At 52.2% G+C, this 25,440-nt stretch overlaps 1 protein-coding gene across 13 annotated transcripts in view; it reads left to right on the forward strand.

Moving 5' to 3' along the window:
- The window catches only part of EHMT1 (euchromatic histone lysine methyltransferase 1), a 178,925-nt gene that overhangs the window by 150,258 nt on the left and 3,227 nt on the right, over positions 1-25,440 (forward strand). For all 13 annotated transcript variants that reach the window (XM_075905437.2, XM_089772893.1, XM_075905436.2 and 10 more), the window contains 6 exons: positions 154-298; positions 1,763-1,840; positions 2,875-2,990; positions 5,564-5,650; positions 10,338-10,416; positions 17,867-18,042. In XM_075905437.2, coding sequence (XP_075761552.2) covers positions 154-298; positions 1,763-1,840; positions 2,875-2,990; positions 5,564-5,650; positions 10,338-10,416; positions 17,867-18,042 — 681 coding nt within the window. The remainder of the gene's footprint in view (positions 1-153; positions 299-1,762; positions 1,841-2,874; positions 2,991-5,563; positions 5,651-10,337; positions 10,417-17,866; positions 18,043-25,440) is intronic.

The raw sequence follows: 25,440 nt of genomic DNA on the forward strand, positions 1-25,440 counted from the left end.
AACCGAGTTCCGGTCACCCTTAAATATTGAGCGATCAAACTGCACTTGGGATGCCGCTCAAGCCGCGCTTGTTGATTTCATAATCGCCAGACGATTGTATCTTGGTTGCAAAAGGGATTATTCTCTCCCCTCCCTTTTCCCCTGCTGTGACAGAGACATTGCCCGGGGCTACGAGCGGATCCCCATTCCGTGTATCAACGCCGTGGATGGCGAGCCTTGTCCCAGCAACTACAAATATGTGTCTCAGAACTGCGTGACCTCCCCAATGAACATCGACAGAAACATCACTCATTTGCAGGTTAGTTGGGCCGGGCGCACACGTGGGTGGCTGGCTGTTCTCTCCCATCTTGGCATGCAGTGTGGTTAGAGATGTCGCCGGGTGCAGATCAGAGTCAGCGGGCGTGTGCTGGGCAGAGCTTTGTTCCCATGGGAAGGAGGGGGGTGTCTGTCTCTCTCAGGAGATGCAGTGCTTTGAGCAGTCAGGGTTGACCAGTTACATGCTTGCCTCCTCCACCTGGTTGGTGTGGGTCTTTTTGCAACAGAGCAATGGAAATTCCTCCCCCTGCTCCTTGGAACGGAGAAAACGTTTCGTTGCGTGGAAGTTTGAAAGTCAAGGCTCAGAGGCACTGGGATGCCGGAAGGGCGAGTTTTAAGATGAGAGAAGACCCACAATCCTTCCCATTGTGTCTGAATTGAACACCCCATGGCCTTTTCCAGTCAGAGATGGGGTGTTTAACCCTTTAGTCCTGGCAAAATTCAAGCTTAGGCATTTGGACTCTGCCTCCCTAAATTCCCCAGCTCTTTCTCTTTCATGTGGGATTCTTCATCCCTTCTCCTCTTAAACAGCTGCTAGCAGCACGTTCCGTTCCACCCTTGAGATTGGTGGCTTTTCTGATGCAGCCCTTACACTCCGTTCAGAGGTAGTGAGGCTTTAACTAGTCCACGGGTGTAGATCCTCAGATGACAGAATCTGTGAAAGAGCAAAGGAATATTTGGCAGTAGGAATAACCCATGCTATTGATGGTGTTGTTATGTGGTGTGCATGGAGGCTGTGTGCTCTTATGAGTCCTGTATAAATCCCATAGAGTCACGATCAGGCCTTCCTGGGTTCCCTGGCTTGACTTACAGCTCATCATATTTAGGGATGAAACCACCTGCCCTGAAATACTATCAATTGGTACAGAATTCAGCAGCCCATCTACTTAGCAACACAGGCCTCCAGGGACACGTCACTCCAGTGTTTCCCTCCTACACCGAACTCAGCATCCAGGCTTGTGTCTTAATATTCGGAGCACTCCGATCAACTGGCCCTTCATATCTGAGAAGTTACCCCGCCTTCTGTGGCCCCGGCAGCTCAGGACAGCTGCTTTCCACAGGAGCAGGGACTCTGCCAACCGGTGGGTTGGGTCTTGAGTGCAGGAGAGAACTTTCACAAGAGCAGGAGCTGTGCTGGAATTCACTCCTGCGTGAGAGAAAAATGCACACGGCCCCACCCCCGTCAGAGCTAACTGCACACTTCGGTTCTGGGACCTCGCTTGCCCTCGGTGATGCCACTCGCCCAAAAAAGCCCCGTGAAACCAGCGAAACTGCAATTGTCTGATGAGAGCGAGGGAGAGAATTATGCCTGGTTGTTAAATACTTGGGAGACTCCCATAGGCTTGGTGTTGGGGAGAGGATGAGGCAGCTAAGTTGATAGCTGTTTCCTGTTGGTCTTTGTGTTGCACTTGTGTGAGAACTGGCTCTGCTTGTTTCTCCTTTCCAGTACTGTGTGTGCATAGATGACTGCTCCTCCAGTAACTGCATGTGTGGCCAACTCAGTATGCGCTGCTGGTATGACAAGGTGAGAACTTTTGAACTTCACGTTGGGTTGGGCTGATAAGCACGTGAGTGCTGCAAAATATTTATAACAGTTAATTTTAACAAATGTCTTGAAGATTTTCTTAAGTCCAGCGTCTCAAACAACCTTGGCTTCCGTGTGTACGTGGCAAGAGACGCAATAAATCTAAAACCAGTGTTACTTCTGTACCAACGGAGCCATTAATTATACCCACATGATACGCAGGGTTTAACAATCCATGCAAGCTCCATTGAAGAGCAGGGTGAGTTGTTTAGTCATTAAGTGTAATTTATAAAAGAGGGGACGTGACTAGTGGTATTTTATTTTTCCTTTATTTACTGTGATCTACCTCCTGGGGAGGCTGAATGGGTGCATTTTAATTACAGGGTTGCTAGGTGGCGGCTCTAGTGTTTTGTGTGTATATGCTTAAGTCACCAGGGAGATTTCAGGTTAATTCTTACATAGGTTCCACTAAGATCACACGTCCCCTGCAGGCTTCTCCCTTGGCGATTTTGGTATCTCTTGGCTTTTGCCAGGAATCTGTTATAATTGTCCTTTGACAGGCTTCACAATCTAAAGTAACTTCATTGCTTGTATAATTTGACCAGTATGGTTCAGCTGCATGAGCCCTGGGTTCAGAATCTGGAGACCTGGTTTCTACACCAGGCTGTACCACAGAGTGTCTCTTTCTCCAGTTGCAAATTGTGACAAAAGATGCAGGCACACTGCTGTAAAGCACTTTGAGATCTGCAGGCGAATAGCAGTGCATGCATGCAAGGTCCTGCTTTTGTGTATTGCCTGTCTCCTGTTTCCGCTAATGCTGCAGAACTTCCTCAAACTGTGGGGAAGTTTGAGTTTGGATCCATGTTATCATCTGAGTCAACACTAGAAGAGGGATGGGAATTGGCTTATCAGCTTTAGATTGACTTACACTTTGGGCAAATTCAGCTCTGGATTGGAGCTTTTCTAGCTTTCACTCCAGTTCCTGAAAAACGTAGGAATACAGAGTTAATCCCGTCCTGATCTCATGTCTCCAGGATGGCCGACTCCTGCCTGAATTCAACATGTCTGAGCCACCGCTGATCTTCGAGTGTAACCACGCTTGCTCCTGTTGGCGAAACTGCCGGAATCGGGTCGTGCAGAATGGGCTCAGGTGAGAGAGAAGGCTCCTGGTTTGGGTCATTTTAAAAAAAGGAATAAAGTTCCCTGCTCATCTGCTCTCGTTTGTCCCTAAAGGCAAAGATTCCCAAAGAGGAGGGCATGCTTATATTGTGATTGAAAGATGTAAATCGGAGCCATGCCCCAGGATCCTGCCAGGAAGCACCAATCCAGAGCAGGGCCGTGGGATCGGTTAGGCTTCCTCTTAGGCACATGGTCCCTCTTGTGTTCTTTAGTGAGATTAACCATACAGTTTATTAGTTGCTTCAGTGGCAGTTTAGATGTTACTTTCAGGATATGGTCTTCGGGAAAATAGACTAATAATACGGTAAACAGCAAAGCCATTTAGATCAGAATTATTGGCTAGCTGTTCGTAATCAGAAGCAGAGGCCAAAGCTTGCAGATCTGGGTTCCTAAAGTTCCTATGTCACAGGTCTGGTTGATTTTTTTCCAGAGACGCTCAGCACACATTGACTTCAGTGCCATCAATCACGTCCCCACTATACGCCCAAGATACGTTCCAAAAGAACATGGATGTATAGTGAAACGAGGCAAAGCAGGGAATTTTTTCTCCTCAGCTGACTTCCGTTTGTGCAAATTGGCTCTTTTTTTGTGCGACACAAGTGCAGGGAATGGGAAGACTCATAACGCAGCAGTTCCCACCAGCGCCAACGACGTTAATCGGCGTATACCGGGGTGACGTATAGCAGGGACTCCCTGTATTGCCTGAGAATGGATGTAAGGCCTTAACTTCAGGGACTCCATTTGGAAACATGGTCTGTCTCCTATAAAACGGAGGGAAGGATGGTGTGGAGAACTGACCCCGGTTACACCGATGTCTGTGCTTCGGGCTGGTTTTGGTTTGTAAAGAGCTGATTGCGGGGTTTTTAACTTTGAATATTTGAAATGTATTTTAAAACCCCCACCGGCCAGTTCAGCCTGTGTGTTCATGTGGAGCACTGCACACGTAGGGTTGTCGCTGTTGTGCCATTTGTTAAAGTCTTGCTGAGGGAAGCAGAGCAGCTCTGAACCTTGATGCTGGGGTTGAGTGGGGAGGCCCTGAGGCACCCACGGGGAGGTCAGATATTTCCCAGAGCTCTGGGGGCAGCATCCTTTGAGGAATCAGGGAAAACTCTTGATCTGCCAAGTGGCTGCCCAGTAGTGAAGCCTGGGTGCTCCCCCTTCATTCTCCATGTTTCCCTTCTCAAATTGGCTCCCAATTAATGTTCTTCATCAGTGACACGTTTCCAAGCCTACCTGGTGTCGGAAAAGCAAGCGAGGTGGCCCATGCTTCCTCCGGCCCCCAGTGCAGGGCAGCCGCCTTTTCTGCAGCTGTTAGCGCTAAGGAGAGTGCATCAACGTCGGGCCATGCTTCTGGCACCGTCTGCCAAGGGTGTGACGTGCCCAGGAGGAGAGGCCTGATTTAATGTAGGCAATATAAAGGACATAGCCAAGGACATAAGAATGACCACAGTGGCCAATGCCAGTTCTCCCAGAAGGAGTGAACCGAACAGGTAACGATCAAGCGATCTCTCTCCTGCCAGCCATCTCCACCCTCCGACAAACAGAGGCTAGGGACACCGTTCCTACCCATCCTGGCTAATAGCCATTTATGGATTCAACCTCCATGAATTTATCTAGCTCTTTTTTTAAACCCTGTTATAGTCCCAGCCTTCACAGCCTCCTCAGGCAAGGAGTTCCACAGGTTGACTGTGCAGGACGTAACAGGGTGAAATGAAAGAAAGGGAAAAAGAGGGCTCAGCAGGATTTCCCCTCTGATAGTGGAGTCTGTGCTGGTGGAATTAGGCACCAGTGGGGCTGCAGGAGATCAGCATTCCTGGGGCATGCCCACTGCAAGGTGGAATACGCCAGCAGTGGCTGAGGCAGTGCACTAGCTGACCACACAGGGGTCTGGTTTTATGGGTGCTATAAAGGGGCCAGGAAACCCAGCATGTTTCAAGTTACGGACTTCCCTTCCGGCCTGTCAGCTAGCGGCTTGGCTAGGAACAGTTGGGACCCACCACCTTTCCACCGCTCTGCAGAGGGAAAGCGTAGCTGTATAGCGATCCCATGCCCTGGTTCCCTGCCCCCCCTTCACACCCATGCTGTCCTGCTGAATTCTCCCCCTTCCATTGGGCGGATGGGGACCATGGGAAGGGAAGAGAAGCTGGTAGCTGACATTTGAATTCCATGTGTAAATCCCCAGTGGTTTTAGGGGGTGGGAGGTACCATGGAGAGCACCCAGGCCCATAGTGACCTCCCCCTCCCCAAGCATTAAGCCCGGTCCCCGTGGAGTGTTGTGAAGAAGGTTCTGCAGGATGGGGGTAGTTGCTTCCCCATCTTGCTGGGCCGCCAGCCAGTTTGCACCTGGTTTTCCTTCCACTCGCAGTAGCAGGGGGATCAGCTCCTGGAATGCAAGGAACTGGGGTCGCATTGTAACAAAGCGAGAAACTGTCTCTTGAAATTCACGTGTTCTGATTCAATTTGTGGTTTCTGCGTAGCCCTCCCCTCCTCCGAGAGCGGATGCCCTCTGCTGCCATTAATGGGACCCCTTTTCTTGTCTTTCAGGGTTCGATTGCAGCTTTATCGGACTCAGAAGATGGGCTGGGGCGTGCGGTCGATGCAGGACATTCCCTTGGGGACGTTCGTGTGCGAGTAAGTTGATCGGCTTAGAGTAGCTCGAAAGAAAGCATCAGCCCATGACTCTGATGATGTGTTGGACAGTTGGTGTCGTGCACCAAAATTAGAGTGCTCCTTCCTAAAGGGAGAGATGGGGGCAAAAAGAAATGGCTTTGTATAGAACATTAAGTATATAAAAACGGCCACAGTGGGTCAGACCAAAGAGCCGTGTAGCCCAGAACCCTGTCTGCTGACCGTGGCCCATGCCAGGTGCTTCAGAGAGAATGAACAGACCAAGGAGTTGTGAAGTGATCCATCCACAGAGGGTATGTCTAGACTATATGCCTCTGCCGACAAAGGCATGTAAAATAGGCTACCCAACATTGTCAGTGAAGCGGGGATTTAAATCTCTCCGGCTTCATTAAAATAAAAATGGCCACCACGCTGTGCTGGCTCAGCTGATTGTCGGCACAGCGCGGTGGCCATTTTCATTTTAATGAAGCCGGGGATATTTAAATCCTCACTTCATTGACTACGTCGGGTAGCCTTATTTTACATGCCTCTGTCGGCAGAGGCATGTAGTCTAGACATACCCTCAGTGAACATTCCTAAGTAGTATGAGCATATCTTCACGTTTTCCCCGTCCTGCTGGAGTCTACCATCATCTCATAAGCTCACCTGGAACAAGAGTGGTCACACAAATTCCCATTCAGCAAAGCACACAAGGATGTGCTAAAATCCATTTGACACGCGTGAGATTTAAACATGTGCTTAAGTGCTGTGCAGAATTGGAATGCTTTCCTGACTCCAGGCTTATGACTTTGCTGCAGCAACTGCTGTATTGAGAGAGATGCCTAAGAGACGCATTGGTTTATGCTCTGAAGGCTTTGATTGTGTTCCAGAAATGAGCAGAGATACTGGAAACGCAGGGCGGGGGTAGAAATAATCCATTTTCTATTGGAGATGGGCTCAAACTATAAAAATCGCATCTGGAACATCCCAAAGTCTAGGTGTTGGGGGTGCCTGAGTATCTCTGGAGCCTACGTTTTGGGTTGGGCTGGTTCCTGGTCAGTGTGAGACAAGTCAGAGTTCTGTCCTGGACCAAAGCACTGGTTTGGACCCTGACTCAGCAATTCACTTGCAACTGGGTTTAAACCTCAACACGGTTCCTTAGGCTTCAGCGTGATGCAGATAATTCATAATGATCTTTGGAAAATGTCCCATTCAGCCATGTTCTCAGTGAGGCCAGGCTCTTGTGCTGCCCATGAAAGCAGGCTCTCTGTGTCTTAGCAGTATGTCACCGATGCCCCATAGTATTTTGGACTGGGTCAGGAAATTAATTCTCAGGGCGTCGCCTCTTGAGACACTTGAGCCGACGCGAATTCTGAACAGTGGCAGGAATTTAAATAAATACATTCAGCTAGAACATGGTAGAAGTTTTCCTGCACCTGCAAAACCTCATTAGAAGCTATAACCCCCTTGGTGGTGTTTTCATGGTTCGGGCCCAAAGCCAAGCCTTGCCCGGTGATCCATACTGCAGCTGGGCTCTAGAGCGATGGTGGTAGACATCAAACAGGGCTGTCTGCTCACAAGGAGCATTCAAAGTTCAAATTAAATTTAAAAAATGTATAAATGAATGGAGATTGCCTGTCTCCTAGAACTTGAAAGGTCATCGAGTCCAGTCCCCTGCCTTCACAGCAGGGCCAAGTACTATCCCTGGCAAATTTTTGCCCCAAATGGCCTCTGCAAGGATTGAACTCACAACTCCGGGTTTAGCAGGCTAATGCTCAAACCACTGAGCTATCCCTCAGAACAAACCCTAGGCCCAGAGACCAACTGGGTCCAGCACGAATGGAGGGAAAAATCAACTCAAATCCTGCCTGGAAACGGGGCGAAAAAAAGGAAGCTCCCAGTTGAAAGAGGTTAAGTAAGATGTAGGCTTCCTGCCTGCAAAGGCCAGGCACCCCCTTCCAGAGTCACCGAGGTTGGAGTGGCCTGTCCTAGGCCATACATGGCCGTTGGCCGGAGTCCCCAGTTCGTGGTTGGGGTGCACACTGGTGGTCTGTGACTCCAGCCTCTCGGAGTTAGTCCTGCTGAAAGCGAAGAGGAGTTGCAGAATTGGGCCGTAAAGGAACATCTGAGCTACGTCTCAAGATCCATTTTAACTCCTCTCTTTTTTTTTTTTTTTTTGGCTCACAATTGCTTATCAAAAGGATTGGCTTGAAATAGAACACTTTCCCTGTGCCATTATTCAGCTGCTTTTTAACCGCCGTCAGTGCTGGCTGCGGTGCGACACTAAAGCAATTTTGCTCCATCCTAATCCCCTGTTGCGCTGGGTTACTAACGATTTTGTGATTTCCCGTAATGCTGCAGCCTTCCGGGAGTGGTTAATAAATACCAAGATGCACTGAAGGCAAAATGATAGGCTGCTTCGTGTCCTAGTCTGGCAGCACAGATTTGTGCTGGGCTGCCCGAGGTCAGGAACTGCATCTGAACTCCCCCTCTGTTACGGAAGGCATGGTGGTTCTCTGCGTTAGTGCTTCAGGCTTTCATCTCCAGAGCCCTAGGGTCAAATGCTGGCAGCACGAGGGTAAATGCGCACAGTTAATGTTGGGAAAGTGCTTGGAAGCTGGAAAAAATGCTGTTCAGAGGGTAAGGAACAAATACTGTAGTGTGGAAATCTCCGTGTGCTCTTCAAGGGACAGTTGCTCATATTTTTAACCCTTCACTGCTTACCAATTTGTTTTACTATAGCACCGAGGAGTTCTACCCCTCGTGCGAGGTACTGTGTGCACACAGAACAGCTCCTGTTCCAGGGTATGTCTAGACTGCATCCCTGTGTCGGCAGAGGGATGTAGATTAGGCAGGTCGACATTGCAAATGAGGCAGGGATTTAAATATCCCACGCCTAATTTGCATAAAAATGGCCGCCACGTTTTGCCAATTCAGCACTTTGTCAGCAAAAAGCGGCAGTCTAGAGAGGGATCTGTCAAGAAAGAAAGCCTTTTTCCACAGCTCCCTTATGCCTCCTGCCACTTTTTGCTGACAAAGTGCGGAATCGGCAAAACGCAGCGGCCATATTTATGCAAATAAGGCACGGGATATTTAAATCCCTGCCTCATTTGCAATGTCGACCTGCCTAATCTGCATCCCTCTGCCGACAGAGAGATGCAGTCTAGACATACCCCCAAAGTTGTCGCGAACCAAATATAAAAGAGACTGAGAAGCAGAAGGGAAGTGAGACAGTAGCTGAGTGAGTTCCTGGTTCCTGACTGGGGTTCCTCGGCAGAAGGCAACACAAAAAAACAAGAATAATAGTGGTAGCTGGCCTGGCCATGCCACAAGCCTGGAGGAAGCTACAAATATTTAATTCTCTGCTTGAAAGGAAGCCATTTCAGATGGAGAGAAGAAGACTAACCTCTCGGCTTGCTGGGCCTAATGGTGATTTCAGGAACACTGGTTTGACACCATTGTCACCGTATGGACTCTGATAGTCATACTCCTGATTTGCAAGTGGTAGGAGGCTCAGGTTCCTTTGATGGATCCACGGGGGGTCGATTCAGTGGGTCTAGCGAAGACCCGCTAAACCGACCACTGATCACTCTCCCTCGGACTCCAGCATGCCACCGGAACGAGACGAGTAAGGGAGTCCATGGGAGAGGTGCTCCCGTCGACCCCGCGCAGGGAGGAGCCAGCTGTAAATAGACCTAAGCTACGTTGGCTTGAGTTACACTACTAACGTTTTTCAAAGTGCACAGCTGAGATTGGCCTTTCCCCCAGTGCAGCCCCGTCCCGTCCGGTTAACATAGCGCTGACCTTCGGGGGGAGGGGGACACAGTGTGGCAGAGCGCTGGTGGGAGAGCACTTAACTAGCTCCTGCCCCGTCAGCTCCAATAAAGAGGAGCTGATTGGGACTGGTGGAAAAGGCTGATGCTGGCCTGCGGACTGGCAGCGAGAGGCTACAACGGCTGGGAAGGGCCAGAAGGCCGGGAGAAGGCAGGGAGGGAGGGAGTTGGAAGCATCCTAGCTGGTGCCAGACTCTACCTGGGAGTGGAGAAAAACCCTGTAAAGTTGGTATCTGGCTGGACACTGGTGGTGGGGAACCTGCAAAAGAACAAAGAACCCAGGTGTTGCACTCGACAGAGCCTCCAAGCCGTATTTGGGAGGGCGAGGCCCGGAAAGGGGGGCTGGTCGTAGGCTTCCAATGAGTAGCTTCTATGACCAGTCACAGTATTTCCATGTTTGCCCATTGCAGAGCACACAGTTCTGTGCTGGTATGTGACTGTCCTCCTCCAGCGCGTGCTGCCCATGTGTTGCAACATTGCCCGTGAGAACCAGAAAGTCAGCAGACAGTAGCCAAAAGCCAAACTAACTTGTCTGCCGTTATTGGGCAGCCGGGAGAACCGCAAAAGGACACTGCTTGGAGGGAAAAGGTGTCCCCCGTTTTAAAATGGACTTGGAACGTTCAAAAGTATTAGCAGTAGCCTGAGTAAAGGAATTTTGATTTTATTTCAAATGCATGGGGCCCAATTCTCAGTGAGTGTCAATCAGCAACACTCCGCGGGCTTTGATGAGCATCTGCTGGTTTACACCTGCTGAGGAGTTGGCCCCTGACTTTTAACTGACTATGTCACTTTCGTTCTTTGCACACAATAGTCAAGACATTAAAATCCAAGCGCGCATTTGCATAAGCTCACTGCTGCATTTCCCATTCGTCCGACAGGTACGTTGGAGAGCTGATTTCTGATTCAGAGGCAGATGTACGTGAAGAAGACTCCTACCTCTTTGACCTTGACAACAAGGTAGTGTGTTGAAGGGACGCCCTGGCAAAACAAAAGCCAGCTCTGGCTGCTCTGGAGAGCTAAAAGAACATTTGTTCCCAGCTGGATGGGCAGGGCAGGAGCTGAGAAGCACTTCTCACCTGCCGGTCACCGCAGTTGATTCACCGCTAAGTAAAGCGTGGACTGCGTGGTGTAGGGAATTGGTAATGGGTACGAAACCTGGCTGCGTTTGAATGCAGCTCAGATCGATGGTCACAGCACGTTATCCCCCGCTGATGGCTGTTTGGCCCGTGTGAAATAAATTAGTTGTCTCAGTCTGGTTTCTAATGGCCACGTGCCTCCGTAGCAAAGCCCACCACCCCGCTGGCACTAGCCAGCACCCATGTTGGCAGCCTAAACGAAGAGCTCTCTGATTAGTGAGCTGATAGACTGAAATACCAGCTCACCGGCAAAGGATGGTTCCTCCGGTACCCGGGCAGGGCAGTGCGGGGGAGCTCATGCTGCTGCTGGGACAGCTGAATCTGCCTGGAGAAGGACGGCTGTCCCTCGAGCTGTGAGCTCAATCCTTTCTCAGGGCTTTATGCTCACTCCAGAAAGTCTGAGCGAAAGCCTAATGCGGCTCTGTGCTCAGCAAGCGCAAACCTGCAGAGAGGTACGTGGTGATTGCAGGACAATTGGGGTGGGGGTGCAAACATAGGGTTTGGTGATTAGAGATGTAAAAAGAGGCGTTGCCTTTAAGAAAGGGAGGGGCTTTCCCAGCCACTACGGAAGGATCCAGTGAGGAGTCAGAAAATAGAAGGACCAGCCTCTTGTAAATGTCACTAACTGCTCAGTCTGCTCAGCCATGGACTGGCTAGCAGGCAGCATCGATGACTAACCAAGCCCTCATCTCCGCATCGATAGAGAGCAGCTGCATTGAGACATTTCAGCGTGGCTGCCAGCGCACATCTGTCCTGCGTTTCGTCAGCTGGCTCTGTTAGTGAGGCCGGCTGGGCCGAGGATTGAAAGTACCTTGTAGGGAACAGGCAGATTGGGAGGCAATAGCACAGAAACCCCCTTCGGTCCTCCTGCCTTCCCTTCTGGCTAAATAAGAATGATGCTGGCACCAGGGGATTGCCGGGAGTTCCGTAAGGGGCCAGGACGCCAATTTCTCTCGCTATTCTGAGCGTTTGGCCTCTTCTCCCATAGTCCTCCTGGGCTCCTGGCCTTTCAGAATCTCCCAGAAGCCATTGCATCAGGAAGCTGTGCTGGAAACGCTGCAGGATGGGTGCTCAGCGGCCAGTGCAACCACACAGCACAGTGCAGAGATGCGTGTGACACAGCATAGCTGGTGTGGGCCGTTGGCACGTCCGCCGGGTCTGTGCTATAGGCTTCGGCCACCACAGCTGTGCCAGGCCCGGGGGTGAGGACGTGAGAGTCCTGACCGACCACGGTGCAGACGTCGTTATCCTGGCAGGACTGTCTTGCCGCACAGCTTGTTTGGTGTGGGACAAAGCCCAGCGTTGCCAGTATAGCTCCATAAACTGGGCTGTACTTTGCTGGTATTGCATACCGCTATCCCTGTACTGCCACAGCCCTCCTTGCACAGACATAGCTGTGCACCAGTGCTGCCCAATTTCATCCCCTCATCTACACAAGGCCTTGGGAGCATCCCAGACACTTGCCTTGGCAGAGCTCTGAAGAAGGCCACTGCATCCAGCCTGCCAAGCCCACGGAACAGCTTCTAGCAGAAGATTTTGGTTGATAGAATCCTAGAATCCCAGGGCAGGCAGAGACCTCTGGAGGCATCGAGTCCAGCCCCCTGCCCAAAGCAGGACCAACCCCAACTCGATCAACCCAGCCAGGGCTGTGACAAGCTGGGACTTAAACACCTGCAGGGATGGAGGTTCCAGAGTGATCGCAGTGATGTAGCTTGTGCCTGTTTTTCCCTTCCCATGAGGACCTGGCTCTGGTATGTCCTGTCCTGCCTGGGCACAGCTTCCTAGGGCTGACCAGCCAATGTGGGAGAGTGAAAGTGCTGCTGAGCATTCCTGGCTCTGCCTCAGACGGGGGCGTATGAATCCCTGCAGCAGGGGATGCTTCTTGTGCCACCCCCTGGTTGCTTCCCAGGGACCAGCCTTTGGCAGAGGAAAGCTGCTCAGGAGTTCATGTAGAATGCCTCCAAGTTGCTCCTGTGTCGTGCAGAGGGGTGCCGTGCTAGTAGAGCAATGCCTGGCACTCGGTAGCACTGGAGACTGGCTAAGCGGGCTCCCTCGCAGGAATTCTTGCCTTTGCCAGCCCCTGGAGTGAGAGCTCATGTGCAGCGCTCACATCTGGTGCTCTTGGGAGACATGCAGCGTGCTGGCCGCACAGCTATGTGGCCTGCTTGCAGCTGGAGAGCAAGAGTGGATTCAGCTCCCTTGTGCGGTTGCATAACACCCCATGCAGCTAACCACCAGGGCCGTCAGAGGCTTCTTGCGAGGGCATGGAGAAGCTGCCTGGTTGTACGGTGCTGATCCAGGGAAAACAGGATTCTATCAGAAGAAATGTCCAGCTGGAGAAAAGAAGCCAAGCTGGCCTGTTGGGTCATGGAGCAGCATTTCCTCCTTGCTCTGGCTACGTTGGAGGAGCTGAACAGTCACTGGGCAGAGATACGAGACAGCGGATCCTCTGTAAATCATCAGCATTAGACGAATAAATTATAATGGGGTCATCATAACCACTAGGATCCTGGTGAAGATGACAGCTGTGCAAAGCACACTCCACTGGAGAGAATCCAGAGGGAAAATGCTTGGAAGAAGTGAAGCCAGAATAGCAGCAGGATGGTCATTTCCGGTTTTATCGCCAGGAGCTCTGAGCACCAAAGGGAGTTTATGTGCAAGAGCATGACAGACCCCACTGAGAGTACTCGGAGTGCTGCAGAAACATCTCTCTAAGGGCACGTCGACGCCACACAGAAGATCAACGCTGCCGCAGTCCATCTTCCGGGTTTCGATTTAGTGAGTGTAGTATAAACTCCCTAGGATCAAACTCAAAGGGCGCCCCGCCGGCCCCTTTACTCCTGCTCCTCATGAGGAATAAAGGAAAGCCAACCGGAGCGTGTGCTTCTGTCAGCCTCCCATCATATGGGCAGCACAGAAACACGATGTAAGTTATGTCGTAATCTACGTAGCTGGAGTTGCATGTCTTACTTCCGCCATCCCATGTAAAGCAGACCAGGCCTAATGGAGTAAGAGATCTGCTACACTCTCTCTCTTTTTTAAAATATGGAGCGATCCCTATCTCACAGAGCTGGAAGGGACCTTGAAAGGTCACCAACTCCAGTTCCCTGCCCTCACAGCAGGACCAAGTACCATCCCTGACAGATTTGCCCCCGATCCCTAAATGGATCCTTCAAGGATTGAGCGCACAACCCTGGGTTCAGCAGGCCAAAGCTTAAACCACTGAGTTATCCCTCCCCTCGTTGAAACATCTCATGGAGCAAGGAATATGTTTATCCAAGAGGCCAGTTTGGGCATTCTGAAAACAAGCCTCAATCTCTCCCACCTCAAGTGGAGGGAGAACATGCCTCTACCTATCAGGCTGGAACTCTTCCTGGAGATCAAGGAATCGCTAATGATCGGAGTTGAGTTGGGAACATTCGTTAAAAGAAGTTACGTTGGAAAGGGGCTTGTGGAATAAATTATAGGACAATTCCATCAAAGGCTGCTAAACCAGAGACAGTATAAGTGCAGGACTCATCCCTATGGGATATTTTCTGTCTTAAGCAGGGGGCAGGAGAGAGTAGATTAGAACCTAGTGCTGTCGGTGTGTTTCATCTCCTAGCTTCTGGGATTTGGTCAATGAAGAGGCATCAGGATATGCAGTGAAACAATGCATCTTGTGTATCTTCACCAGCTGCAGCAGTATCAAAGATGCAGACAGGTTCTTATTCCCACAGTACTTCGTAGTCTTTAACATCTTTATCTTCACAGCAACCTGTGGAGAAGTGCTGTTCTCCTCTCCATGCCTTAGTTTCCCAGCTGTAAAATGGGGTCAGGTGATGTGCCCAAAGTCACTCAGGAAGTCTGTGACAGTTCTGGGATTTGAACCAAACCAATGTGTAGGCTAGAGCTCTAACCACCGGACCATCCTGCCTCTCAGTTTAGGTAACCATTGTGAGAATCTGTCCTGTTTTGAGAAAGCGAGTGTTGAGTTCCCGGGAGGAGCGGGGCGGAGCTGTCTCTTCAGGAGTGTCTGTGGAGTGGAACTGTATGGGATTTCACCTCATCGTCTGTGGAAAAACAGCCCCCCAAATGGGAGCACTCAATCAAAGAAAGAAACCTGCCAGCCAAACCAGACTGAGGAGGGCGGGAAGCAATCAGGTGAAGGCAGGAAACAGAAGGCAGGTCCTGCTAGATTGCTGCTGAGTGATTGGAAAATATGTCCAAATGGAAGAAAATGATCTGGAAGGCCTGTGGATCAGTGTCCTAATAGAGCAAACACAAAAGGGGTATTATTGGTGTCTGCCTGAGACCAAATCACACTAGGGAACAGCACGATGGGCTTCTTGGGCACCGGCCCCCAAGGTGCAGCAAAAGAAGAGCTGTTTGACCACAGGGACCGTCAGTTTGAGTGACAGATGCTGGAGGGGCTATGCTGCCAGTTCTAAAACAGCCCTGGGATTTCTAAGTATTGAAGGTGACAATTTCCTAACTCAAGAAATTGTTGAAACCACTGCAAGGGAATTCTATATTAGACCTTGTCTTGACAGATGGAGAGGAACTGAACACTGAACTAAAAATTAATGGTAGCTTAGATACAAGTGATCATGACTTGATCACATTTTTAATGTGCAAACAGAATAAAATCCAGGCCAGGAATATATATTTATACTTGGGTGCTTTAAAAGGGCAGTTTCACAAAACTGAAAACAGGGTATCAGCCAGATGAGCTATGAGGAAGAATTTAATGAGCAAAATGTGAATGCTCATTGGGAATTGCTTAAGAAGACGTCGCTGTATGTCCAAAAAGCCACAAATGAGGAAGGCGGCTATATTGGTTAAGGAAAAGGCTTTGAAGGAAAGTGAAGGCAGCCATAAAAAAAAAAGAACAAATGGAAGAAAAGGGAAGTTGATAGTGATGAATATAAATCAGAAGTAGGAATTGTAGAAAATCAGTAAAGGAAGCCAAGGGGCAAAAGGGGAAATGTGTGACTAGCAAATTAAGGCCAATAAGGAGGAGTTTTTCATAATGTTAGGAACAAAAAGAATCCCGACAAAGTGTTGGCCCATTACTAGATGGAAATCGTAGAACTAACAGCAATAACGCAGGAAAGGCAGAAGAGCCCAGTACATAGCTCTGTTTTGCAGTCTAGGAAAACCCAAAGGCTGTGATACGGTAACACGTTTTTCACGCCACTGGGATCTCAGGAGGATGTTAAGCAGCAACCCCTGAAGTGAGACACTTATATCGGCCAGTCCAGAACATGCACACCCATGAGTTGTAAAAGATGTGGAGGAGGTGCTCACTGGCACTATTAGTCTTGAGTCTGTGGAAGTCTTGAGTGCTGGGGAGGTCGGGACAAGTGGAAGAAAGCTCATATTGTGACAGTATTTAAAGCGGGTAAACGGGGTGGCCCCGTGATTATAAGTAGGACTAAATTTATGTCACAGAAGTGGTTGATTGCATGCCTTACAGAGACATCTGTGACATTTTCCGTTTCAGTATTAGGGCCCTTGTAGCTCCCGGCCATTGGTCCCCCCGGCTCCTGACACAAATCCGTAAGCAGAACCTCATTTGCACAACGCACAAGGGTGGTGGCCGGCTCAATGCGCTTGTGGCGCGCCAGGCGCATACCTTGCTCCTGCTGATCACAGCTGAAGAAGCTGAACCTTTCCTCCCCAGTGCCCGGCCGCCAGGGTTAACCCCTCTGAAATCCCAGCATGGTGGGTGTTATCGTCCCTCTGCTGTAAACAGCTCAGGCACCTTCTCTGGTCCAATACGCGGCTCACGGTGGAATGAGCGATATGTTCCTCACATACTCTGCAACCTTCACATCCAGCTGAGTCCTCTTGTGGCCGGGCTTTTAGCACCCCCACCCATTCCTCCTCCAGTCCTTGGCCCTGGAAGTACCATTCATTCTCCACGTCAGAGTCTGGGAACCTCAGCCGCACGGAGTTTACCCTCCTTCGAAATTCCCATTATGGAAAACTCTTTCGGGTCCATTTTTTAGAAGTTGATCGAGGAGGGACAAATGTACAGTCAGTGAGCGATTCACGGCAACTCACAGAACACGAGTGGAGACGCCTGGTTTTTTCGTATGGCCGTTAGTGTAACAATTGCAACGCCTGCTACCTTTTAAAAACTGTAGCAGGCTGCTCAGTACAGACCGAGTGTGTAACTTTTTCAGATCCTCTCTTAGGCTATGTCTAGACTGCAAGCCTCTTTCGAAAGAGAGCGTCTAGACTGCACGTTGAACTTTCGAAAAAGCGGCTTGCTTTTTCGAAAGAAAGCATCCAGTGAGTCTTGATGCTCCCTTTCGAAGAAGCCCTATTTACATTGAAGAACGCCTTCTTTCGAAAGAGGAACTTTCGAAAGAAGGCGTTCTTCCTCGTGAAATGAGGTTTACCGCCATCGAAAGAAAAGCCGCGTTCTTTCGATTTAATTTCGAAAGAACGCGGCTTGAGTCTGGACGCAGGTGAGGTTTTTTCAAAAAAAGGCTACTTTTTTCGAAAAAAACCCTGAGTCTGGACACAGCCTTAGGGTGGCTGTATCGGTTGGCTGCCAGAATTCTGGCCCAGCTGATCCATGAAAGATTGTGAGGTGCTTGCCCAGAAGGGAGTGTCAGCGCCACTAATGGATCCTTTTGCTTTTGGCTTCCGCGTGACTGAAATTAGCGTCTGTAATTAAAGCCTGCAGCTTGCACAGTCATTCTCCATTGGAATAAAAAACCCAGAGGAAAACGAAATATTACTATTGTGACGGTGAGGGCCTTCTGGAAAGAGAGACAGTCGGTGTTCTCTCTTTCACGGGCATCTAGGGAAGCAGCGTGTTGGCTGTAAGCTCTGGCTTGGTGCTTCTCAGCGCTCATGTTCAATTAGCAGGACAGGAGAGATTCTGGTTCCTGAATCCAGTGGCCTTTTACCCACCAGGTGTGTGTTTTGCATGGAACAGAAGTACCACGGGAGCAGGTCGGTGCTGTAGCACAGCAGGTCTGTGGAGAGCAGATCTGCTAGCTCAGCTCTGCACAACGCTCCTCAGGTCAGGAGTGTTTGGAACAGCCTCCGGGCACGCACGCCAAGCGCTGTTGGAAGAGATGTGTATTTTGTCATGCTCCGCATAATGGGTTGGCCTGTGAAGCCTTCAAGTTGGAGGCTCTAAGCTTTTGAAAGCTCTCGAAATTCCCTTGTGTGTTAACTGTGAAGTGACCTGTATCTCAGTTGCTTTTAAATAATGATGCTCATATTAAAACAGCTCCACCTAATGCACCGTTCCCTGTTCCTCCCTCTAGGATGGAGAGGTGTACTGCATAGACGCTCGTTTCTATGGCAACATCAGCCGCTTCATCAACCATCTCTGTGAGCCAAACCTCATCCCTGTGCGAGTATTCATGTCGCACCAGGACCTGCGCTTTCCCAGGATTGCCTTCTTCAGCACCAGGCAGATCGAAGCTGGTGAAGAAATCGGGTATGTGTTGCCCTCAGAGTCTGCATTTCCCCGAGGAATTGGCCTTGTCTGCACATTGCAAATTCCATGGGGTTTCTGGGTCATTCTGAATCTAGGAGCTAGGCTACACGACTTTTCCAGAACAACCCGGCTGCCCACCCTGCCACTGTGTAGACTAATGCTTGGAGAGCTGCTTGGGTCTAAAGGTCTGTCTACACAGCAACGTTATTGCGAAATAACTTTCCTAGCATCTACACAAGCCAACCGCGATTTCAAAATTAATTCGAAATAGCGGAGGGCTTATTTCGAAATTGGTAAAGCGCTTTCCACGAGGAATAGCGCCAGTTTTGAAATTGCTGTTTCAAAATAAGTGCTATGTAGATGCTTATTTCAAAATAGGGGGCCTCCAGCCCTTCCCAGGATGCCCTGCAGGCCACCCTGGCCACAAGGTAACGTCTGACCTGATGCCCTGCTGGAACCAGTTCTGGCTGGCCTTAAATGCGATTCAGCATCCAATCAGTGTGGACGCGCTATTTCGAAATAGCAGAAAGCTATTTTGAAATGCATTTTGTGTGTAGACGTGTTATTTCGAAATATCTTATAAGATATTTCGAAATAACACTGTAGTGTAGACATACCCTAAGAGAGTAAGAAATTCCATGACTGGGGAAGGGAGAGTGGCCTACTGGTTAGCACAGTTGTCTAGCATGTGGGAGACCTGGGTCCTGTTTCCTAGTTCTGCCAGAGGCCTGCTGGGTGACCTTGGGCAAGTTGCTGGGTGACCTATTCTCCATCGTTAAATAGGACAGAAACGATGCTCATCTCCTGTGCAGAAGGCCGTGAGAGCACTGCCTTCTTATTGCCAGTCAGTTGCATGCTCAGGCAAAGATAAGTAAGCCTGGTGTCTTACAGGTAAAGGAATCCGTGCAGGAGTTGGAAAGGTGCTTTCTGGGCTTGTCTTTCCTTTAATCCTTCCAGGGATCTCAAAGCGCTTTGTAAATAAATGTTGTCTCCTGTTGAAGTGAGGAAGTGTCTGTACTTACCACTGGGCAGATGGAAATGCAGGAGTGTGGGGGCTTCCGCTGCCTGGTAGAGTGCAGAGAGGGGGTGCCACTCCACTAGACCGGAAACCCGGAGCCTCACGCTTGGTTTGGATAGTGACTCGCATGGCCCTCTCATAAACAAACGCGAGCAGGGCAGCCTAGATGGAGCTGCTATATAATGGGTGCGTAACTGGCTGGAAAACCGACCCTAGAGGGGGGTTTCACAGTCGAGCGGGAAGGGCATAACGCATGGGGTTCTGCAGGATCAGATCTGGACCCAGTTCTGTTTAATATCTTCATCAGGTGCTTCTGAAGTTTGCACACAATACCAAGCTGGGAGGGGTTGCAAGCGCGCTGGAGGGTAGGGTTAGAATTCAATATGAGCTGGACAAATGAGAGAAATGGTCTGAGGAGAACAGGATGAAATGCAGTCGGGTCAAATGCCAAGTGCTCCACTTAGGAAGGAACAGTCTGTTGCGCACACAACATGGGAAATATCTGCCTACACAGGAGTACTGCAGAATGGGGTCTGGGGGCCACAATGAACAACAAGCTGAATAGGAGCCAACAGGAGTTACCTGTTGCAAAAAAAAAAAAAAGAGAGAGAGGGGGAAGGAGCAAACCTCATTCTGGGATGCATTAACAGGAGCATTGAAAGCAAGACCCAAGAAATCATTCTTCCGCTCTACCCTGCACTGATTAGGCCTCCAACTGGAGTATTGCAGCCAGTTCTGGGAGCCACGTTTCAGGAACAATGAGGACACATTTGAGCAAGTCCAGGGAAGAGCAGCAGAGAGGATGAAAGGTCCAGGGAACATGAGCTGTGAGGGAGGGCTGAAAGAACTGGATGTGCTTAGTCTGGAGAAGAGAAGACAGAAGGGACAGAACAGTTTTCAACTACATGAAAGATACTTACATGGAGGAGGGAAGCAAATTGTTCTCTTTAACCGCTGAGGCAAGGACAAGGAGCAGTGAGCTGACATTGCAGCAAAGGAAGTTTCGGTTGGACATTAGGGAAAACTTCCTACCGGTCAGGGAGGTGAGGCATGGAGATGAATTGCCCAGGGAAGTTGTGTTATCTCCATCTTGTTGGAGATTTTTAGGAGCAGGTTTGACAAACACTTGTCAGGTGTCAGGTTTGACAAGCACCGGGGTTAGATAATACTGGAGCGGGACAGGGAGCTGGACTACACGGCCTTGTAAGGTTCCTTTCAGGACTACAGTTCTATGATTCTGTGTGAGCCAAGGCCGAATCCTGTCCTCAGATGACCCTGACCACATCACAGTGAGCCACTGACAGAGTCTGGCTACTCAGATTCGCAGTGTTTTGCTGTAGCCTTACTCTGTGGCGTCGGGTGTTAGCATTTGCTGGGGTAGCCCATGAGACCTCATTGCCTGGTTCCCAAGAGCTCCGCTCTACGCCAGACTCATCCCTGAGGTTTCTTCATTGGTATGCCCTCTCAGGCTACATCTGCACGGCAAGATTTTTGTGCAAAAATAGCCATTTTTGCGCAAAAACCTGCAAAGCGTCCATGCCTCCAATGCGCTTTTACGCGAGTAAATCAGCAGTAAAACGGCAGAACAGAGGGCTTTTGCTGGTGTAGGTAAACCTCCTTCTATGAGGCATAACTCCCTTTTGCGCTACAGCTATTGTGCAAAAAGGCAAGTGTGGCTGCTCCAGAGGGGTTTCTTGTGCAAGCCACACTATAGGAAAAAGCACCGGTGCTTCATCAGAGCTCGCTTGCGCAAGAACATTCATGCAGTGTGGGCGCTCGCTTGTGCAAAAGCACATCACTTTTGCGATGTGCTTTGAACTGTGAATGTGCTCTTGCCCAAGAAGCCTGCATTGTAGACGTAGCCTCAGTCAGGCTCCAGGGTGAGGGCGTATCCAAGGTGTACCACACAACAGACCTCTTCCTTCTAGACACGTGCACAGTTCACTGCTGTTACTATACACAGCATTGAACACCTTGGGATTGGATTGGCTACACGGCAGGATCCAGTCCCTTTGCCGCTTGCTCTGTTCTGTGCGACTTCACTTCATACCTCGTCTTTAGGCTCCTGCCTTCTCTTGTCCGTTCTTATCCTTAGTAAATGGGTCCCGGATGTTCTCCCTCTTCTCACAGCTAACTCGGCCGCTTTTCTGCTGGCTAACCGACCACATACTTGTCTCACTCAGACACTCTGCTCTCCGCCTGTGCGTTCCCTCCCCAGTCCTGTCTTCCAAGAAACGAGGCCTCCTGCATGTTTCATTGCTCGCGACAAGTCAGGCCCACAGAGAGGACCGGAAGGGCCAACGACAGCTGCTCCGTTCTTGTTCCTTATGATTTAGTCACAAAATGTAACACCCCACTGTCGAGTCTCCCTTTTCTGCCTCTTCTCATTGAGCTGTGTAAGCTAGGGGGACAGGACACAGCGTAATGCCGACCTCCAGCCGGCTACCAGTGCAGAGAGTGGCTGTTCTTGGGAGCAAATACACATAAGCCCAGTGGGTTAGCCATGGCAAGGCTCTGATGTCGGCCGGCTGACCGGAGGCCATCCCCTTTGGAAACGGGCAGGAATGGGGTGCAGCATAGTCCCCACAGGCCTGTGGCTCACTGGGTGGCGCCGTTGTCTCGGCACCGAGGGAGGAGCTGAATTCGGAGGGGATGGAAATGCTCGTGTACACAGCGCGTCCGGGATGACTTGGTCCGAAAACGGGCCCCACAAAGTAACTGAAAAGAAAACCAGCGTGACTCCCACCACTTCGATACTCTGCCGGGATCTGATTGAGCCCTTGGCATAGCCAGCGCAGACGTGAGTGGCCTGGCTTTGCACACTGCCTGGTTCCCTGTCGCTGCGGCACCTTCGACCTCAGTGGCGTTACCGACGCTGGTGATACTCTGGAGTCACGTTGGAACGGGGCCTTGTGGATGCTGCTCCTGTTCGCGCCGTGGCCCCAGAAGGGCCGGGAATTGTGCAGGCAGGGGAAGGGGGCTGCTTTCTTTTGTGTCCTCCTCTTTCTTGTTCTTGCTTCACCCCCGCTCAGTCCCGTCAGCGTGGAAGCTGCGCTCGGTTGGCACACCCAGCGAATGGCAGAGCCGGGCCAGGCGCAATTACATGCCAGGCCTCTGCGGCTTCTGACCGGTGCCTGGCGCTGGCGTGTCACTCCTGACAGTGTCCGGGGAAGCTGCTCCCGCTAAGGCCAGCCTTGGCCCTCTTGTCTGTACCGGCAGGGTAAGGAAATGCAAGTGGTTTCCCTAAGACCGGCTCTTTCCCGTCTGGTGAGGCGCACGCCCTCATCTAAGAGGCAGGGCGGGGCCAGAGTGGGACGAGCAGTTTTTCCCCCACTTCTGACGCGCTTGCGGTAGATGCCAGGCCCAGAAGCTCACTGGCCCAAAGGGCACGTTGCCCGCTTAGGAAGCCCTCCGGTTCCCTCGGTGGGAAGTGGGCTTGAACTAGCAAACTCGGCTTGATCATCCGTCCCGCCGGTGTCGTGTCTGACTTGCCCATCCCGTTTCTGCAGTGACTAACCCAGCTCCCCCTTGCAGTGGGATCTCTGCTTCCCTGAGGAAGTGCCTAAAGAGAAGGAGCCAAATTCCAGCCCCTTCCTGGCCCCCTTCCCGCTCTCCGGCGGCGTAAGAGGCTGCAGGGGAATTCCTGAGGGGCTGGGGCAGCACACAGCCCCGTGCCAGATTCCAGCAGCACGTCCGGGCCTATCACAGCCACGCTTTGTTCCCACAAGCTTTGTGAGAGCTGAGGCCTCTGAGGTCTGGTGTTTCTCAGCTGTGGCCAGGCAAATGGGGTTGCGGTTAACAGAAAACGACCGCCTCTGTCTGAGGCTTTCTCGCTGCGCAGATGGACAGGTCAGCCTGCAGACGTGCCGCTTGTGGCGCTTGCCTCTGTGGAAGGGGGGAGCCGTCCCTTACGACGCCTTCGCTTCTTTGCCCGCGGGAGCTGGCTGGCTCGGGGCTACGGTTACCGTGTAGGGAGCCTTGCGGATAGAAGGGTCCCGTTCATCCCCCAGCTCAGTCCATTCTTGTCTTGCGCCTGCTTGGTCGGCCTGCAGGCCGCTAGCCCTCAGGGAACCACCTCCCAAGCGCTTCATCGCAACTTGCTTGACATTCTTGTCCTGCTGCTTTGGTTCCTCTGTGTGCCGGCTCCTAGCAGGAGCAGGCAGAGCCACAGAGGATGTAGAAGGTAGATCCAGTAGGAGGTAGGCGGTAGATCTGGTAGGAGATAGGCAGAACCACAGCGGAGGTGGGAGGTAGATCCGGGAGGAGGGAGGCAGAGCCGCGGAGGAGGTGGGAGGTAGATCCGGGAGGAGGGAGGCAGAGCCGCGGAGGAGGTAGGAGGTAGATCCGGGAGGAGGGAGGCAGAGCCGTGGAGGAGGTGGGAGGTAGATCCGGGAGGAGGGAGGCAGAGCCGCGGAGGAGGTGGGAGGTAGATCCGGGAGGAGGGAGGCAGAGCCGCGGAGGAGGTGGGAGGTAGATCCGGGAGGAGGGAGGCAGAGCCACAGCGGAGGTAGGAGGTAGATCCGGGAGGAGGGAGGCAGAGCCGCGGAGGAGGTGGGAGGTAGATCCGGGAGGAGGGAGGCAGAGCCGCGGAGGAGGTAGGAGGTAGATCCGGGAGGAGGGAGGCAGAGCCACAGCGGAGGTAGGAGGTAGATCCGGGAGGAGGGAGGCAGAGCCGCGGAGGAGGTGGGAGGTAGATCCGGGAGGAGGGAGGCAGAGCCACAGCGGAGGTAGGAGGTAGATCCGGGAGGAGGGAGGCAGAGCCGCGGAGGAGGTGGGAGGTAGATCCGGGAGGAGGGAGGCAGAGCCGCGGAGGAGGTAGGAGGTAGATCCGGGAGGAGGGAGGCAGAGCCACAGCGGAGGTAGGAGGTAGATCCGGGAGGAGGGAGGCAGAGCCGCGGAGGAGGTGGGAGGTAGATCCGGGAGGAGGGAGGCAGAGCCGCGGAGGAGGTAGGAGGTAGATCCGGGAGGAGGGAGGCAGAGCCACAGCGGAGGTAGGAGGTAGATCCGGGAGGAGGGAGGCAGAGCCGCGGAGGAGGTGGGAGGTAGATCCGGGAGGAAGTAGGCAGAGCCGTGGAGGAGGTAGGAGGTAGATCCGGGAGGAGGGAGGCAGAGCCGCGGAGGAGGTAGGAGGTAGATCCGGGAGGAAGTAGGCAGAGCCGTGGAGGAGGTAGGAGGTAGATCCGGGAGGAGGGAGGCAGAGCCGCGGAGGAGGTAGGAGGTAGATCCGGGAGGAGGGAGGCAGAGCCACGGAGGAGGTGGGAGGTAGATCCGGGAGGAGGGAGGCAGAGCCGCGGAGGAGGTAGGAGGTAGATCCGGGAGGAGGGAGGCAGAGCCGCGGAGGAGGTAGGAGGTAGATCCGGGAGGAGGGAGGCAGAGCCGCAGAGGAGGTAGGAGGTAGATCCGGGAGGAGGGAGGCAGAGCCACAGCGGAGGTAGGCGGTAGATCCGGGAGGAGGGAGGCAGAGCCGCGGAGGAGGTAGGAGGTAGATCCGGGAGGAGGGAGGCAGAGCCGCGGAGGAGGTAGGAGGTAGATCCGGGAGGAGGGAGGCAGAGCCGCGGAGGAGGTAGGAGGTAGATCCGGGAGGAGGGAGGCAGAGCCGCGGAGGAGGTAGGAGGTAGATCCGGGAGGAGGGAGGCAGAGCCGCGGAGGAGGTAGGAGGTAGATCCGGGAGGAGGGAGGCAGAGCCGCGGAGGAGGTAGGCGGTAGATCCGGGAGGAGGGAGGCAGAGCCACGGAGGAGGTAGGAGGTAGATCCGGGAGGAGGGAGGCAGAGCCGCGGAGGAGGTAGGAGGTAGATCCGGGAGGAGGGAGGTAGAGCCGCGGAGGAGGTGGGAGGTAGATCCGGGAGGAGGGAGGCAGAGCCGCGGAGGAGGTAGGAGGTAGATCCGGGAGGAGGGAGGCAGAGCCGCGGAGGAGGTAGGAGGTAGATCCGGGAGGAGGGAGGTAGAGCCGCGGAGGAGGTAGGAGGTAGATCCGGGAGGAGGGAGGCAGAGCCACGGAGGAGGTGGGAGGTAGATCCGGGAGGAGGGAGGCAGAGCCGCGGAGGAGGTAGGAGGTAGATCCGGGAGGAGGGAGGCAGAGCCGCGGAGGAGGTAGGAGGTAGATCCGGGAGGAGGGAGGTAGAGCCGCGGAGGAGGTAGGAGGTAGATCCGGGAGGAGGGAGGCAGAGCCACGGAGGAGGTAGGAGGTAGATCCGGGAGGAGGGAGGCAGAGCCACGGAGGAGGTAGGAGGTAGGCAGAGCTGCAGAGAGATGGGTTTCCCCAGGGGACCCCCAGCTCTGGGGTAGCATTTCAATGACTGCCGAGAAGTCCTTCCAGGCAGCGGTGTGGGAAGAGCTAGTCCAAGGAGAGCCCCAGCTGGGCCAGAGGAGGGAGGACGCT

The sequence above is a fragment of the Pelodiscus sinensis genome, chromosome 23, assembly GCF_052426305.1.
Source record: "Pelodiscus sinensis isolate ZL-2025 chromosome 23, ASM5242630v1, whole genome shotgun sequence".
Taxonomy (NCBI): Eukaryota; Metazoa; Chordata; order Testudines; family Trionychidae; genus Pelodiscus; species Pelodiscus sinensis.